This window comes from Anomaloglossus baeobatrachus, chromosome 5 (genome assembly GCF_048569485.1).
Source record: "Anomaloglossus baeobatrachus isolate aAnoBae1 chromosome 5, aAnoBae1.hap1, whole genome shotgun sequence".
NCBI lineage: Eukaryota > Metazoa > Chordata > Amphibia > Anura > Aromobatidae > Anomaloglossus > Anomaloglossus baeobatrachus.
The window spans coordinates 415,462,365-415,479,582 of NC_134357.1; the positions used below are offsets into that span (position 1 = coordinate 415,462,365).

General features: G+C 52.0%; 1 protein-coding gene across 1 annotated transcript in view; it reads right to left on the reverse strand.

The window, feature by feature from the left end:
* Positions 1-17,218, reverse strand: part of PSMD11 (proteasome 26S subunit, non-ATPase 11) — a 93,535-nt gene that overhangs the window by 52,194 nt on the left and 24,123 nt on the right. Inside the window, exon 8 of the mRNA XM_075350267.1 lies at positions 2,663-2,723. Within this exon, the coding sequence (XP_075206382.1) occupies positions 2,663-2,723 (61 nt within the window). The remainder of the gene's footprint in view (positions 1-2,662; positions 2,724-17,218) is intronic.

Below are 17,218 nucleotides of genomic sequence, written 5' to 3' on the forward strand. Positions count from 1 at the left end.
AGAAAATGGCCGCCGGAGCGAAGATAGGGGGCGGGACAGGGGCGTCCCTGTAGGAAAGCGGGATCTGGAGGGCCATAGAGACCTGCAGGGATGGGGGGGGGGGGGGGGGGGAGAGTCACGCACAAGCAGTGGGTCCCTCCCCTGTGCAGGACGGCCGCCGGGCGGAGCCGTGCCTGTCCCCCTGCATGAGTGACATGCGAGGGCAGGTAACAGAAACTAGGCCTCCGGCGAAGCAGCGAGGCCGACGCGCAGGCACCATCGGCGCGGTTCTCGGGCGAAAAGCCAGAGGACCCGCTGGAAATGCCAAAACAAATACAGCAAACACACTCTCCCCACACAATAAAGGACAGGGACCTCCAACATATGAACGTCTCAGGTACTTAGCTGCTGAGACGCAGGGCCAGGTCCCTGGGGATGAGTGCTCCGGTCCAGCAGGGTCCTGAAGGGGCTGTGGATGGAGACCGGACTCCTGCCAGGCATGGAGACCGCGCTGGCTCCCACTTCAATCCAGAACCCAGGAGGGATGGTGAAGGAGCATGGCATGTAAGGCTCCAGCCTTGGAAATCAACCTTACAACACCACCGACACAGTGGGGTGAGAAGGGATATGCCGAGAGTCCAGACGTGGACCCGCACTTCTTCAATATTTTTCCAAAAAAAAATCATATGTGTGGATGTATGCCTCCTGAAAACAAAGCGATAAACTGGCTGTGACTGGCTCACCAGGGAATGTATAGGCTCAGAGGGAGGAGCTACACTTTTGAGTGTAGTACTTTGTATGTCCTCCGGAGGCAGAAGCTAAACACCCATGGTCTGGGTCTCCCAAAGGAACGATAAAGAAAAATTATTTTATTGGTACAAAAATTTGTGCATACATAGAATCCACACAAGACAGTGAAAGGGTTAAAAACATTTAAAATATGTATAAATCAACGAACACCCAATACATGGCTCCATGTCAGGAACTGGACACCGAAATTCAACACCCCATATCCACACCGATCCTGGGACCTTGCACTGCTTTAAATCTGGGCCTCAGCAGGTGGTAATGTAACCTGGTGTTTCATCTCGGACGCCTTTGGTTAGCTGGTGTTTTACTTTACTTAAATCGGTGTCTATTGTACGCTTATTTCCTTTATATAAGGTCTTTTTTTGTCCTGCTGGTGGTCTATAATTATTACATTGTATTTAACAATGGTGGTGTCAGATAGTATGCTATACTTTTATGTACTATTGGGTATTTGATTGCAGTAACTGATGACATTTATGCCCTGTATCTCACCTGGATTTATTATTGCATGGTACATCTAGTATAGTGGTATTCGGAATGTCGATGTCAGGTTCCTGACATGGAACCATGTATTGGGGTGTTCGTTGATTATATATATTTTAAATGTTTTTAACCCTTTCACTGTCTTGTGTGGATTCTATGTATGCACAATTTTTTGTACCAATAAAATACATTTTTTGAATTGAACAAAAACGCATTGGTTGATCCCTATATACAGCAACTCTTTTTCTCCTGTCTACATTTTATCATTTGCCATTTATAACAGATAATGTTGTGTACTGAGGAAATCATCCAGCCCTTTTTTAAAATCCGTTATAGTATCTGCCATTACTACCTCTTGTGATAGAGCAGTCAGACTGTGGAATGCCCTAACTGTAAAGAACCCTTTCCTATTTAGCTGACAAAATCGCTTTTCTTCCATTCCTATTGGATTTGGGAAGTGCTGTTTCAATGCTGCGGATGTCCTGCAGCCGCAAAGAACTGCATGTCAATTATTCCTGTGGATTTATTCTGTGGATTTCCTGCCTTTCTACTATGGAGATACAGGGGGGGAAATCTGCAGGAATAATGCTCGAATTCCACACGTTTTCCACAATATTTCCGCATGAAATGTGCAGTAATGGTTAGCTGTGGATTCCGGGGAGCGGCTGCATGAACCTGCGGACATACCTGTAGAAAAGTCCACAGGTACGATCTCCCGTGGGCACAGGCCGTAACGGGTCTCTTAAGACGTGTGGCAGGGAGTGTTCATAGTCAGCTCTCTGTTGTAGGAATTCACTACATTTTCCCTGCAATATAAACTATTGAAATCAAGGGGTCACTATTATTTCAGTGAATACCCATGATCCCAGAAAGACTACAGTAATGCCGTGCATTAGCAGACAGCAGTTAACAGAGGGAGTAGGTAGAGTCAACGGGTGTGAAAGGTTATTAGACCAATATAAACTAAGTGCTACCTGAAAAACAACATTTACCACCTATCTCCAGAACAGATGGTAAATGTTTGGTCCGTGGGGGTGGGTCTGACTGCTGAGACCCTCGCTGATCCAAAGTTCCCTTTGTGAATGGAGTGGTAGTGTGAAAATGTAATCATCACAATATTCAGTGTCTCTATGAGGGGCGATCACAGGTTCCCCACCCATCCGAACACTTAATAAACAGACAACTTTTTGATAGTGGAGATAGTCGATCACTTTGTGCAATGTTGGTCCATGGTCCAGGTCAGTTCTGTGGCCAGGAGCGGTGTGAATTTACCTTACACTGAATGACCTGGTGCATGAAGTGGTCCACTCATCGCTATTAATAACAATGAATGATTGAAGAGCCCCCCCTCCCCCCATACAAACACACAGTAATGCAGCAGATGACCAACCTGCCGTCCAGCGTAACGGAGTGCCAGCTTCCCGCTCACCAAGGCCTGCACGTCTTCTGGTCTGTAAGGGGGAGAAAAAGTTCTGAGAAAATACTTTCTAAGCTGAAAAGAAGGGAATTTTGTTTACTTACCGTAAATTCCTTTTCTTCTAGCTCCTATTGGGAGACCCAGACAATTGGGGTGTAAAGCTTCTGCCTCCGGAGGCCACACAAAGTATTACACTTTAAAAAGTGTAACCCCTCCCCTCTGCCTATACACCCTCCCGTGCATCACGGGCTCCTCAGTTTTGGTGCAAAAGCAGGAAGGAGGAAACTTATAAATTGGTCTAAGGTAAAATTCAATCCGAAGGATGTTCGGAGAGCTGAAAACCATGAACCAAAAGAAACGATTCAACATGAACAACATGTGTACACAAAAGAACAAACAGCCCGAAGGGAACAGGGGCGGGTGCTGGGTCTCCCAATAGGAGCTAGAAGAAAAGGAATTTACGGTAAACAAAATTCCCTTCTTCTTTGTCGCTCCATTGGGAGACCCAGACAATTGGGACGTCCAAAAGCAGTCCCTGGGTGGGTAAAAGAATACCTCAATAAAAAGAGCCGAAACGGCCCCCTCTTACAGGTGGGCAACGGCCGCCTGAAGGACTCGCCTACCTAGACTGGCGTCTGCCGAAGCATAGGTATGCACCTGATAGTGTTTCGTGAAAGTGTGCAGACTAGACCAGGTAGCTGCCTGACACACCTGCTGAGCCGTAGCCCGGTGCCGCAATGCCCAGGACGCACCCACGGCTCTGGTAGAATGGGCTTTCAGCCCCAAAGGAAGCGGAAGCCCAGAAGAACGGTAGGCTTCAAGAATCGGTTCCTTGATCCACCGAGCCAAGGTTGACTTGGAAGCCTGCGAACCCTTACGCTGGCCAGCGACAAGGACAAAGAGCGCATCAGAACGGCGCAGGGGTGCCATGCGAGACACGTAGAACCAGAGTGCTCTCACCAGATCTAATGAGTGCAAATCCTTTTCACATTGGTGAACTGGATTAGGGCAAAATGAAGGTAAGGAGATATCCTGATTGAGATGAAAAGGAGATACCACCTTAGGGAGAAATTCCGGAACAGGACGCAAAACCACCTTATCCTGGTGAAAAACCAGGAAGGGGGCTTTGCATGACAGCGCTGCCAGCTCCGACACTCTACGGAGCGATGTAACTGCCACTAGAAATGCCACCTTCTGCGAAAGACGTGATAAAGAGACATCCCGCAGTGGCTCGAAAGGTGGTTTCTGAAGAGCCGTTAGCACCCTGTTAAGGTCCCAGGGTTCCAGCGGACGCTTGTAAGGTGGGACTATGTGGCAAACTCCCTGCAGGAACGTGCGGACCTGCGGAAGCCTGGCTAGACGCTTTTGAAAAAATACGGATAGCGCCGATACTTGTCCCTTGAGAGAGCCGAGAGACAAACCCTTGTCCATTCCGGATTGAAGGAATGAAAGAAAAGTGGGTAAGGCAAAAGGCCAGGGAGCAAAACCATTATCAGAGCACCAGGATAAGAAGATCCTCCAAGACCTGTGATAGATCTTGGCGGACGTTGGTTTCCTGGCCTGTCTCATGGTGTCAATGACATCTTGAGATAACCCTGAGGACGCTAGGAGCCAGGACTCAATGGCCACACAGTCAGGTTGAGGGCCACAGAATTCAGATGGAAAAACGGCCCTTGTGACAGCAAGTCTGGGCGGTCTGGGAGCGCCCACGGTTGACCCACCGTGAGATGCCACAGATCCGGGTACCACGACCGCCTCGGCCAATCTGGAGCGACGAGAATGGCGCGACGATAGTCGGACCTGATTTTGCGCAGCACTCTGGGCAGCATCGCCAGAGGGGGAAATACATAAGGCAGTCGAAACTGCGACCAATCCTGAACTAATGCGTCCGCCGCCAGAGCTCGGTGATCTTGAGACCGTGCCATGAATGCCGGGACTTTGTTGTTGTGTCGTGACGCCATTTGATCGACGTCCGGCGTTCCCCAGCGGCGACAGATCTCTCGAAACACGTCTGGGTGAAGAGACCATTCCCCCGCATCCATGCCCTGACGACTGAGAAAGTCTGCTTCCCAGTTTTCTACGCCCGGGATGTGAACTGCGGAGATTGTGGAGGCTGTGGCCTCCGCCCACAGCAGAATCCGCCGGACTTCCTGGAAGGCTTGACGGCTGCGCGTGCCGCCCTGGTGGTTGATGTACGCGACCGCCGTGGCGTTGTCCGACTGTATGCGGATCTGCCTGCCCTCCAGCCACCGATGGAACGCCTTTAGGGCTAGATACACTGCCCTTATCTCCAGAACATTGATCTGAAGGGAGGACTCTGTCGGAGTCCAGGTTCCCTGAGCCCTGTGGTGGAGAAAAACCGCTCCCCACCCTGACAGACTCGTGTCCGTCGTGACCACAGCCCAGGATGGGGGCAGGAAGGATTTTCCCTGCGACAGAGAAGTGGGAAGAAGCCACCACTGAAGAGAGGTTTTGGCTGCCAGAGAAAGAGAGACGTTCCTGTCGAGGGACGTCGACCTCCTGTCCCATTTGCGGAGAATGTCCCATTGAAGTGGGCGCAGATGAAACTGCGCGAAGGGGACTGCCTCCATTGCTGCCACCATCTTCCCCAGGAAGTGCATGAGGCGCCTCAAGGGGTGTGACTGGCCCCGAAGAAGAGATTGCACCCCTGTCTGCAGCGAAAGCTGTTTGTCCAGCGGTAGCTTGACTATCGCTGAGAGAGTATGAAACTCCATCCCGAGGTAAGTCAGTGATTGGGTCGGTGTCAACTTGGACTTTGGGAAATTGATGATCCACCCGAACCGCTGGAGAGTCTCCAGAGCGACGGTCAGGCTGTGTTGACACGCCACCCGGGAGGGTGCCCTGACTAGGCGATCGTCTAAGTAAGGGATCACCGAGTGGCCCTGAGAGTGTAGGACCGCCACAACGGATGCCATGACCTTGGTGAAGACCCGTGGGGCTGTCGCCAGGCCGAAAGGCAGTGCCACGAACTGAAGGTGTTCGTCCCCGATGGCGAAACGGAGGAAGCGTTGATGCTCGGGTGCGATCGGCACATGGAGATAAGCATCCTTGATGTCGATTGATGCTAGGAAGTCTCCTTGTGACATCGAAGCGATGACCGAGCGGAGAGATTCCATCCGAAACCTTCTGGTGCTCACATGCCTGTTGAGCAGTTTGAGGTCCAGAACGGGACGGAATGATCCGTCCTTCTTTGGCACCACGAACAAGCTGGAGTAGAAACCGTGACCATGTTCCTGAGGGGGAACGGGAATCACCACTCCTTCTGACTTCAGGACGCCCACAGCCTGAAAAAGTGCGACAGCCCGAGATGGGGGCGGAGATGTTCTGAAGAAACGAGTCGGAGGACGAGAGCTGAACTCTATCCTGTAACCGTGAGACAGAATGTCTCTCACTCATCAGTCTTGGACATGTGGCCACCAGGCGTCGCCAAAGCGGGAGAGCCTGCCACCGACCGAGGATGCGGTTTGGGGAGGCCGAAAGTCATGAGGAGGCCGCCTTGGAGGCAGTGCCTCCGGCGTTTTTTTGGGGACGTGACTTAGACCGCCACGCATAAGAGTTCCTCTGGCCCTTCTCTGGCCTGTTGGACGAGGAGGATTGGGACTTGGCTGAGGGCCGAAACCTCGATTGTATTTTCCGTTGCTGAGGTCTGTTTGGTTTGGACTGGGGTAAGGACGAGTCCTTTCCCTTGGATTCCTTAATAATTTCATCCAATCGCTCGCCAAACAATCGGTCGCCAGAAAACGGCAAACCGGTTAAGAACTTCTTGGAAGCAGAGTCTGCCTTCCATTCGCGTAGCCACATGGCCCTGCGGACTGCCACCGAATTAGCGGATGCTACCGCTGTACGGCTAGCAGAGTCCAGGACGGCGTTCATGGCGTAGGACGAAAAAGCCGACGCCTGAGAAGTCAAAGACGCAACTTGCGGAGCAGAGGTACGTGTGACCGCATTAATCTCAGACAGACAAGCTGAGATAGCTTGGAGTGCCCACACGGCTGCAAAGGCCGGGGCAAAAGACGCGCCTGTGGCTTCATAGATGGATTTCACCAGGAGCTCTGCCTGTCAGTGGCATCCTTGAGCGATGAGCCATCTGCAACTGATACTACAGATCTAGCCGCCAGTCTAGAGACTGGAGGATCCACCTTGGGACATTGAGCCCAACCCTTAACTACGTCAGAGGGGAAGGGGTAACGTGTGTCATTAAGGCGCTTAGTAAAGCGCTTGTCCGGAAATGCTCTGTGCTTCTGGACAGCATCTCTGAAGTTAGAGTGATCGAAAAACACACTTCGTGTACGTTTGGGAAACCTAAACTGGTGTTTCTCCTGCTGCGAAGCCGACTCCTCTATAGGTGGAGTTGGGGGAGAAAGATCTAGCACCTGGTTGATGGACGCTATAAGGCCATTTACTATGGCGTCCCCTTCAGGTGTATCAAGATTGAGAGCAACGTCAGGGTCAGAGCCCTGAGCTGCGACGTCCGCCTCATCCTCCAGAGAGAGTCCTCAAGCTGAGACCCCGAGCAGCGTGAGGAAGTCGGGGAAGATTCCCAGCGAGCCCGCTTAGCCGGTCTGGGACTGTGGTCCGTGCCGGAGTCCTCCACGTGAGACCTAGGGGCCACCCCGGGAGCACGCTGCGGCGCAGACCGAGAGGGACCTGGAGGCGATGATCCAACAGTGCCCGGGGCCTGTGTAAGGACCGATCTGGACTGCAAGGCTTCTAGTAGCTTAGCAGACCATTTGTCCATAGACTGAGCCATGGATTGTGAAAGCGACTCAGAGTTTCTCAGCAAAAACCGCAAACTCTGTCCCTGCCACCTGGACAGGGGAAGCAGGCGGGTCTGCCTGAGCCGAGGGTCCCACTAGTGCCCGAGGCTCCGGCTGAGCAAGTGCAACTGGGGCCGAGCATTGCTCACAGTGAGGGTAGGTGGAACCTGCAGGTAACATAGCCCCACAAGAGGTACAGGTTGCAAAATAACCCTTTGCCTTAGCGCCCTTGCTCCTTGTGGACGACATGCTGTTGTCTCCTAGGAGAGTGATCACTGAGGGTATATAGCCAAAAGCAAAACAACTCGGCCGAACAGAGAAAATATATATATATATATATATACATATATACACACACATATATTATATGTGTATGTGTGTATGTGTGTATGTGTGTATGTGTGTATATATATATTATATATATATATATATATATATATATATATATATATACACACACATATACATATATATACATACATACATACATACATACATACATACATACATACATACATACATACATACATACATACATACATACATATATATATATATATATATATATACACACACACACTTCGGCACCCTAGGGGGACCAGCACCGGGTGACCGGTGTGGCTTACCGACCGCCCAAAGCGGTGTGTGTCCACCAGATTCCCTGCCTTGGGTCTCCCAGAGCTGCAGAGCTCGTTCCTGAAATCCTCCACCGGCAGAATGTGTTGTAAAAATGGCTGCCGGAGCTCTCAGGGGAGGAGGGAGCCGTGGGCGGCGACTAGTAAAGTGCGGGAATCTGGTGCCCCAAGTGATCAGTGGGGGGGGGAGGAAACCTAAAGTATGCTCCAGCCCTCACTGCCGACGTCAGGTCGACCGTCCCGCCCTTACCCCCGACTGGCAGGCCCGGGGGCGGGAGTTATGGTACTAGGCCGCATGAAGCCGGGGACTAAATTTAATACCGCGGCCGACAAACAGGCGCGGTCGGCGCGGAAGTCCCGGTCGTCACAAAACCAGCAGCAGCTGCAGCGTCTGTGAAACAAGCGCTCCATGCACCGTCCCCATGGGGACACAGAGTACCTTTAGATGCAGGGCCCTGTCCCTGATGATACAAAGTCTCCTGTCCGGCAGATTCCCACAGGGGCTGCGGAGGGAGCCCGGTCCCAGTGAATGGATGACCGGTTAGGATCCCACTTCTCCCAGAGCCTCTAAGGGATGGTGAAGGAAAACGGCATGTGGCTCCAGCCTCTGTACCCGCAATGGGTACCTCAACCTTAACAGCACCGCCGACTTAGTGGGGTGAGAAGGGAGCATGCCGGGGGCCCTGTGGGGGCCCTCTTTTCTTCCAACCGATAAAATCAGCAGCTGCTGCTGACTAAAATGGGAGCATGAGTGGATGTGTGCCTCCTTCCACACAAAGCATAAAACTGAGGAGCCCGTGATCCACGGGAGGGTGTATAGGCAGAGGGGAGGGGTTACACTTTTTAAAGTGTAATACTTTGTGTGGCCTCCGGAGGCAGAAGCTATACACCCCAATTGTCTGGGTCTCCCAATGGAGCGACAAAGAAAGACCAGTTCTGAAATCGTATCGCTATTACTGTAATGCCCTCACAAAGATCATCCCAAAATTGCAAAAAAAAAAAAAACCTAACATTTTCCTCTTGCTGATGCTTCTGAACAAACATTACACCTTTGTAGTCAGGATCTAGGTATTTTCCAGCAAACTATACAAAGAAGGGAATTTTGTTTACTTACCGTAAATTCCTTTTCTTCTAGCTCCAATTGGGAGACCCAGACAATTGGGTGTATAGCTATTGCCTCCGGAGGCCACACAAAGCAATTACACTAAAAAGTGTAAGGCCCCTCCCCTTCTGGCTATACACCCCCAGTGGGATCACTGGCTCACCAGTTTTAGTGCCAAAGCAAGAAGGAGGAAAGCCAATAACTGGTTTAAAGACCAATTCAATCCGAGGAAACATCGGAGAACTGAACCATACCACATGAACAACATGTGTACCCGAAAAAACAGAAAAACCCCGAGAAAACAGGGCGGGTGCTGGGTCTCCCAATTGGAGCTAGAAGAAAAGGAATTTACGGTAAGTAAACAAAATTCCCTTCTTTTTCGCTCCTAATTGGGAGACCCAGACAATTGGGACGTCCAAAAGCAGTCCCTGGGTGGGTAAAAGAATACCTCGTGATAGGGCCGTCAAACAGCCCTTTCCTACAGGTGGGCAATCGCCGCCTGAAGGACTTATCTACCTAGGCTGGCGTCTGCCGAAGCGTAGGTATGCACCTGAAAATGCTTGGTAAAAGTATGCAGACTCAATCAGGTAGGTGCCTGACACACCTGCTGAGCCGTAGCCTGGTGCCGTAATGCCCAGGATGCACCCACGGCTCTGGTAGAATGGGCCTTCAGCCTTGAGAGAACCAGAAGCCCAGTAGAACTGTAGGTTTCAAGAATTGGTTCCTCGATCCCCCGAGCCAGGGTGGATTCAGAAGCTTGCGACTGTTTACGCCGACCAGCGACAAGGACAAAGAGTGCATCCGGGTGGCGCAGGAGCGCCATGCGGGAAGTAGAACCTGAGTGCTCTCACCAGAACCAACAGATGCAAATCCTTCTGAAATTGATGGACTGGACGAGGACACAAAGAAGGTGAGGTGATATCCTGATTGATATGAAAGTGGGATACCACCTTAGGGAGAAATTCCGGAATCGGACGCAGAACTACCCTGTCCTGGTGAAGGACCAGGAAGGGAGATTTGTATGAGAGCGTTGCTAGCTCGGAAACTCTCCTAAGAGACGAGACCGTTACTAGAAGGCCACTTCCCGAGAAAAGCGGGAAGGGAGACCTCTTTCAAAGGCTCGAAAGGCGGCATCTGGAGAGCAATTAGAACCTTGTTCAGATCCCAGGGCTCTAACGGCCGCTTGTACGGAGTGCTGAGACGACAAACTCCCCGTAGGAACGTGCGTACCTGAGGAAGTCGTTTCTGAAAAAATACAGATAGCGCTGAGACTTGTCCCTAAAGGGAACTGAGCGACAACCCTTTTTCCAACCTAGATTGCAGGAAGGAAGGAAACATAGACGATGCAACCGGCCAGGGAGAAACACCCTGCGCCGAGCACCGAGATAAGACTATCTTCCACGTCCTGTGGTCAATCTTGGCGGACGTTGGTATGCTAGCCTGTCTCATGGTGGCAACCACGTCCTGAGGTAATCCTGACGACACTAGGTTCCAGGACTCAATGCCACACTATCAGGTTGAGGGCCGTAGAATTCACATGGAAGAATGGCCCTTGAGACAGCCAGTCTGATTGGTCTGGTAGTGCCCCCGGTTAGCCTACCGTGAGGCACCACAGAACCGGGAACCACAACATCCTCGGCCAATCTGTAGCGACGAGGATGGCGCGGCCGCAGTCGGTCCTGATCTAGCGCAGCACTCTGGGCAACAATGCCAGAGGTGGCACATAAGGTAGCTGGAACTGCGACCAATGCTGAACTAAGGCGTCTGCCGCCAGAGCTCGATGATTGTGAAACCGTGCCATGAAGCTGGCACATTGTTGTTGTGCCGTGACGCCATTAGATCGACGTCCGGCCTCTGTCAGCGGCGCCAGATCTCCTGAAACCCGTCCGGGTGAAGAGACCATACCCTTTCGGCCACACCCCGGCGACTTAGGAAGTCAGCTTCCTAGTTTTCCACGCCTGGGATGTGAACTGTGGATATGGTGGATGCCGTGTCTTCCACCCACATCAGAACCTGCCGGACTTCCTGGAAGGCTTGCCGGTTGCGCGTTCTTCCTTGGTGGTTGATGTATGCCACCGCTGTGGAGTTGTCCGACTGAAGTCGGATTTGCTTGCTGTCCAGCTGCTGTTGGAAGGTTTGTAGGGCAAGATACACTGCTCTGTGTTCAAGAACATTGATCTGAAGGGTGGACTCTTGGTGAGTCCACGTACCCTGAGCGCTGTGGTGGAGAAAAACTGCTCCCCACCCTGATAGACTCACGTCTGTCGTAACTATCGCCCAGGATGGGGATAGGAAGGACCTTCTTTTTGACCATGAGGTGGGAAGAAGCCACCACCGTAGAGATTCCTTGGCCGCCTGAGAAAGAAAGACGACTCTGTTGAGGGAGGTCGACTCCCCGTCCCATTGGCGGAGAATGTCACATTGAAGTGGACGCAGATGAAACTGCGCGAAAAGAACTGCCTCCATTGCTACCATCTTACGTAGGAAGTGCATGAGGCGTCTCAATGTGTGCGACTGGTTCTTAAAGAAGAGATTGCAGCCCGTAGTGAATGCTGTTTGTCTAGCGGAAGCTTCACTATCGCTGAGAGAGTATGAAACTCCATGCCTAGATATGTTAGCGATAGGGTCGGGGTCGGATCTGACTTCAAAAAGTTGATGATCCACCCAAAACTCTAGAGAGTCTCCAGCGCAACGTTCGGGCAGTGTCGGCATGTTTCCTAAGAGAGTGCCTTGACAAGTAGATCGTCTAAATATGGGATCACAGAGTGACCCTGAGAGTGCAGGACTGTGACTACTGCTGCCCTGACCTTGGCGAAGACCAGTGGGACTGTCGCTAGCCGGAAGGTAGAGCTACGAACAGAAGGTGTTCGTCTCCTATAACGAAGCGTAGAAACGCTAGTGCTCTGGATCAATCGGCACGTGTGGATAAGCATCCTTGATGCCTAATGATGCTAGGAAATCTCCTTGGGACATTGAGGCGATGACATGGCGGAGGGATTCCATCCGGAACCGCCTGGTGTCCACGAGCTTGCTGAGCAGTTTTAGATCCAGAACGGGACGGAACGGCCCGTTCTTATAGGCACCGCAAATAATTTGGGGTAAAAACCGTGACCTTGTTCCTGAAGAGGAACGGGGGTCATCACTCTTTCTGCCTATAGAGTGCACCCTGTTTGCAGAAGAGCAGCGGCTCGGCCGGGAGGTGGAGAAGTTCTGAAGAATCGAGTTGGAGGACGAGAAGTGAGCTCTATCCTGTACCCGTGAGACAGAATGTCTCACACCCAACGGTCATTGACCTATGGCAGCTAAATATCGCCAAGGCGGGTGAGCCTGCTACCGACCGAGGATGCGGAGAGAGGAGGCCGCAAGTCATGAGGAAGCCGCCTTGGAAGCGGGTTTTCAGACTGTCTCTTTTTTGGGCGTGACTGAGCCCGCCAAGAATCTGAGCTCCTCTGATCCTTTTGAGTCCACATTGGACGAGGAAAAATGGGACCTGCCCGAGCCTCGAAAAGACCGAAACCACGACTGCCTCCTGCTCTGTTGGGGTTTGTTGTGTCCGGGCTGAGGAAAGGATGAATCCCTACCCCTGGACTGTTTAATGGTTACATCCAAACGCTCACCAAACAGTCGGTCAGCAGAAAAAGGCAACTGGTTAAGCAACCTTTTTTGGAAGCAGAATCTGCCTTCCATTCACTTAACGAGCAGACCAGGCTCTGCTTAAAAACACGGAGCAGCGGAGGCTACTGCCGTACGGTTCGCAGAGTCTAGGGCAACCTGAATCGCGTAAGAAACAAATGCAGACATTTGAGAGGTTAAGGATGCCACCTGCGGCACAGATGTACGTGTAACCGTGTCAATCTGTGTAAGACAAGCTGAAATAGCTTGGAGTGCCCCAAGGGTGAGAATGCTGGAGCCAACGGTGCGCCGACAGTCTCATAGATGGATTTAGACCAGAGATCCATCTGTCTGTCAGTGGCAACTTTAAGTGCAGCTCCATCTCCCACTGCAACTATGGATCTAGCTACAAGCCTGGAGATTGGAGGATGCCGCTTGGGACACTGGGTCCAGTCCTTGACCACGTCAGGGGGCAGGGATAACGTGTATCCTAAGCCGTTTGGAGAAGCGCATATCTGGATAAGTGTGGTGTTCCTGGACTGCCTCTCTGAAGGCAGAGTGGTCCAGAAAAATACGTGAAGCTGACTCCTCCACTGGAGGAGCTGGGTGAGAAGAAGGGAATTTTGTTACTTACCGTAAATTCCTTTTCTTCTAGCTCTTATTGGGAGACCCAGACGATTGGGGTATAGCTACTGCCCTCTGGAGGCCACACAAAGCACTACATTAAAAGTGCAAGGCCCCTCCCCCTCTGGCTATACCCCCCCCGTGGTATCACGGGTTCTCCAGTTTTAGTGCCAAAGCAAGAAGGAGGAAGCCAATAACTGGTTTAAACAAATTAACTCCGAATAACATCGGAGAACTGAAAAACCGTTCAACATGAACAACATGTGTACCCGCAAACAACAAAAAAACATCCCGAAGGACAACAGGGCGGGTGCTGGGTCTCCCAATAAGAGCTAGAAGAAAAGGAATTTACGGTAAGTAACAAAATTCCCTTCTTCTTCAGCGCTCTATTGGGAGACCCAGACGATTGGGACGTCCAAAAGCTGTCCCTGGGTGGGTAAAGAAATACCTCATGTTAGAGCTGCAAAACAGCCCTCCCCTACGGGGGTGTCACTGACGCCTGCAGGACTCTTCTACCTAAGCTGGCATCCGCCGAAGCATAGGTATGCACCTGATAATGCTTGGTGAAAGTGTGCAGACTGGACCAGGTAGCTGCCTGGCACACCTGTTGAGCCGAAGCCTGGTGACGTAATGCCCAGGACGCACCCACGGCTCTGGTTGAGTGGGCTTTTAGCCCTGAAGGAACCGGAAGCCCCGCAGAACGGTAGGCCTCTAGAATTGGTTCTTTGATCCATCGAGCCAGGGTGGCTTTAGAAGCCTGCAATCCCTTGCGCGGACCAGCGACAAGGACAAAAAGTGCATCGGCACGGCGCATGGGCGCCGTGCGGGAAATGTAGATTCTGAGTGCTCTCACCAGATCTAGCAAACGTAAGTCCTTTTCATACCGGTGAACCGGATGAGGACAAAAAGAAGGCAAGGATATATCCTGATTAAGATGAAAAGAGGATACGACCTTAGGGAGAAACTCCGGAATAGGGCGCAGCACTACCTTGTCCTGGTGGAACACCAGGAAAGGAGCCTTGGATGACAGAGCTGCCAGCTCAGACACTCGCCGAAGCGATGTGATCGCAACAAGAAACGCCACTTTCTGTGACAGCCGAGAAAAGGAAACTTCCTTCAGAGGCTCGAAGGGCGGCTTCTGGAGAGCAACTAGTACCCTGTTCAGATCCCATGGATCTAACGGCCGCTTGTACGGGGGCACAATATGACAGACCCCCTGCAGGAACGTGCGCACCTTAGAAAGACGTGCTAGACGCTTCTGAAAAAACACGGATAGTGCCGAAACTTGCCCTTTAAGGGAGCTGAGCGACAAGCCCTTTTCTAACCCCGATTGCAGGAAGGAAAGAAACTTGGGCAATGCAAATGGCCAGGGAGACACTCCCTGAGCAGAGCACCAGGATAAGAAAATCTTCCACGTTCTGTGGTAGATCTTAGCCGAATTCGACTTTCTAGCTTGTCTCATTGTGGCAACGACTCCTTGAGATAATCCTGCAGATGCTAGGATCCAGGACTCAATGGCCACACAGTCAGGTTCAGGGCCGCAGAATTCTGATGGAAAAACGGCCCTTGGGACAGTAAGTCTGGTCGGTCTGGCAGTGACCACGGTCGACCGATCGTGAGATGCCACAGATCCGGATACCACGACCTCCTCGGCCAGTCTGGAGCGACGAGTATGATGCGGCTGCACTCGGATCTGATCTTGCGTAGCACTCTGGGCAAGAGCGCCAGAGGCGGAAACACGTATGGGAGCTGAAACTGCGACCAATCTTGAACCAAGGCGTCTGCCGCCAGAGCTCTTTGATCGCGCGACCTCGCCATGAATGCCGGGACCTTGTTGTTGTGCCGGGATGCCATTAGGTCGACGTCCGGCACTCCCCAGCGGCGACAGATTTCCTGAAACACGTCCGGGTGAAGGGACCATTCCCCTGCGTCCATGCCCTGGCGACTGAGGAAGTCTGCTTCCCAGTTTTCTACGCCTGGGATGTGAACCGCGGAAATGGTGGATGCTCTGTCCTCCACCCACATTAGAATGCGCCGGACTTCTTGGAAGGCTTGCCGACTGCGCGTCCCTCCTTGGTGGTTGATGTATGCCACCGCTGTGGAGTTGTCCGATTGGATTCGGATCTGCTTTCCTTCCAGCCACTGTTGGAAGGCCAGTAGAGCAAGATACACTGCTCTGATCTCCAGAACATTGATCTGAAGGATGGACTCCTGCGGAGTCCACGTCCCCTGAGCCCTGTGGTGGAGAAACACTGCTCCCCACCCTGACAGACTCGCATCTGTCGTGACTACTGCCCAGGATGGGGGCAGGAAGGATCTTCCCTGAGACAATGAGGTGGGAAGGAGCCACCATTGTAGGGAGTCCTTGGCCATCTGGGAAAGCGAGACTTTCCTGTCCAGGGACGTTGACTTCCCGTCCCATTGGCGGAGAATGTCCCATTGAAGTGGGCGCAGATGAAACTGCGCAAAGGGAACTGCTTCCATGGCTGCCACCATCTTCCCTAGGAAATGCATGAGGCGCCGCAAGGGATGCAACTGGCCCTGCAGAAGAGATTGCACCCCTGTCTGTAGGGACCGCTGCTTGTTCAGCGGAAGCTTCACTATCGCTGCTAGAGTATGAAACTCCATGCCAAGATACGTTAGTGATTGAGTCGGTGATAGGATCGACTTTGGAAAGTTGATGATCCACCCGAAAGACTGTAGGGTCTCCAGCGTAGCATTCAGGCTGTGCTGACATGCCTCTTGAGAGGGAGCTTTGACCAATAAATCGTCTAGGTAAGGGATCACCGAGTGTCCCTGAGAGTGCAAGACTGCTACCACCGCCGCCATGACCTTGGTGAAGACCCGTGGGGCTGTCGCCAGACCAAATGGCAGAGCTACGAACTGAAAATGGTCGTCTCCTATCACAAAACGTAGAAAACGTTGATGTTCTGTAGCAATTGGCACGTGGAGATAAGCATCTTTGATGTCTATTGAGGCAAGGAAGTCTCCTCTGGACATTGAGGCAATGACAGAACGCAGGGTTTCCATCCGGAACTTCCTGGCGTGCACATGTTTGTTGAGCCGTTTTAGGTCCAGAACAGGACGGAACGAGCCGTCCTTTTTTGGAACCACAACGAGATTGGAGTAAAACCCTTGCCCTTGTTCCTGAGGAGGGACTGGGATCACCACTCCTTCCGCTCTTAGGGAGCCCACCGCCTGCAGCAGAGCATCTGCTCGGTCTGGATGTGGGGAGGTTCTGAAGAACCGAGCTGGAGGACGAGAATTGAACTCGATTCTGTACCCGCGAGACAAAATGTCCGTCACCCACCGGTCTTTGACCTGTGACATCCAAATGCCGGAAAAGCGGGAGAGCCTGCCCCCGACCGGCGATGCGGAGGGAGGGGGCTGGAAGTCATGAGGTAGCCGCTTTGGAAGCGGTACCTCCATTTGCTTTCTTGGGGCGCGTGTGAGCCCGCCACGAATCTGAGTTTCTTTGCGTCCTCTGAGTCCCTTTGTACGAGGTAAATGGTGTCTTGCCCGAACCTCGAAAGGACTGAAACCTCTGCTGCCACTTTTTCTGCTGAGGTTTGGTTGTTCTGGGTTGTGGTAAAGAGGAGTCTTTACCCTTAGACTGCTTAATGATATCAGCCAATGGCTCGCCAAACAGTCTATCTCTAGATAAAGGCAAACTGGTTAAACATTTTTTGGAACCAGCATCTGCTTTCCAGTCCTTTAACCACAAGGCTCTGCGCAAAACTACCGAATTGGCGGACGCCATTGAGGTGCGACTGGTAGA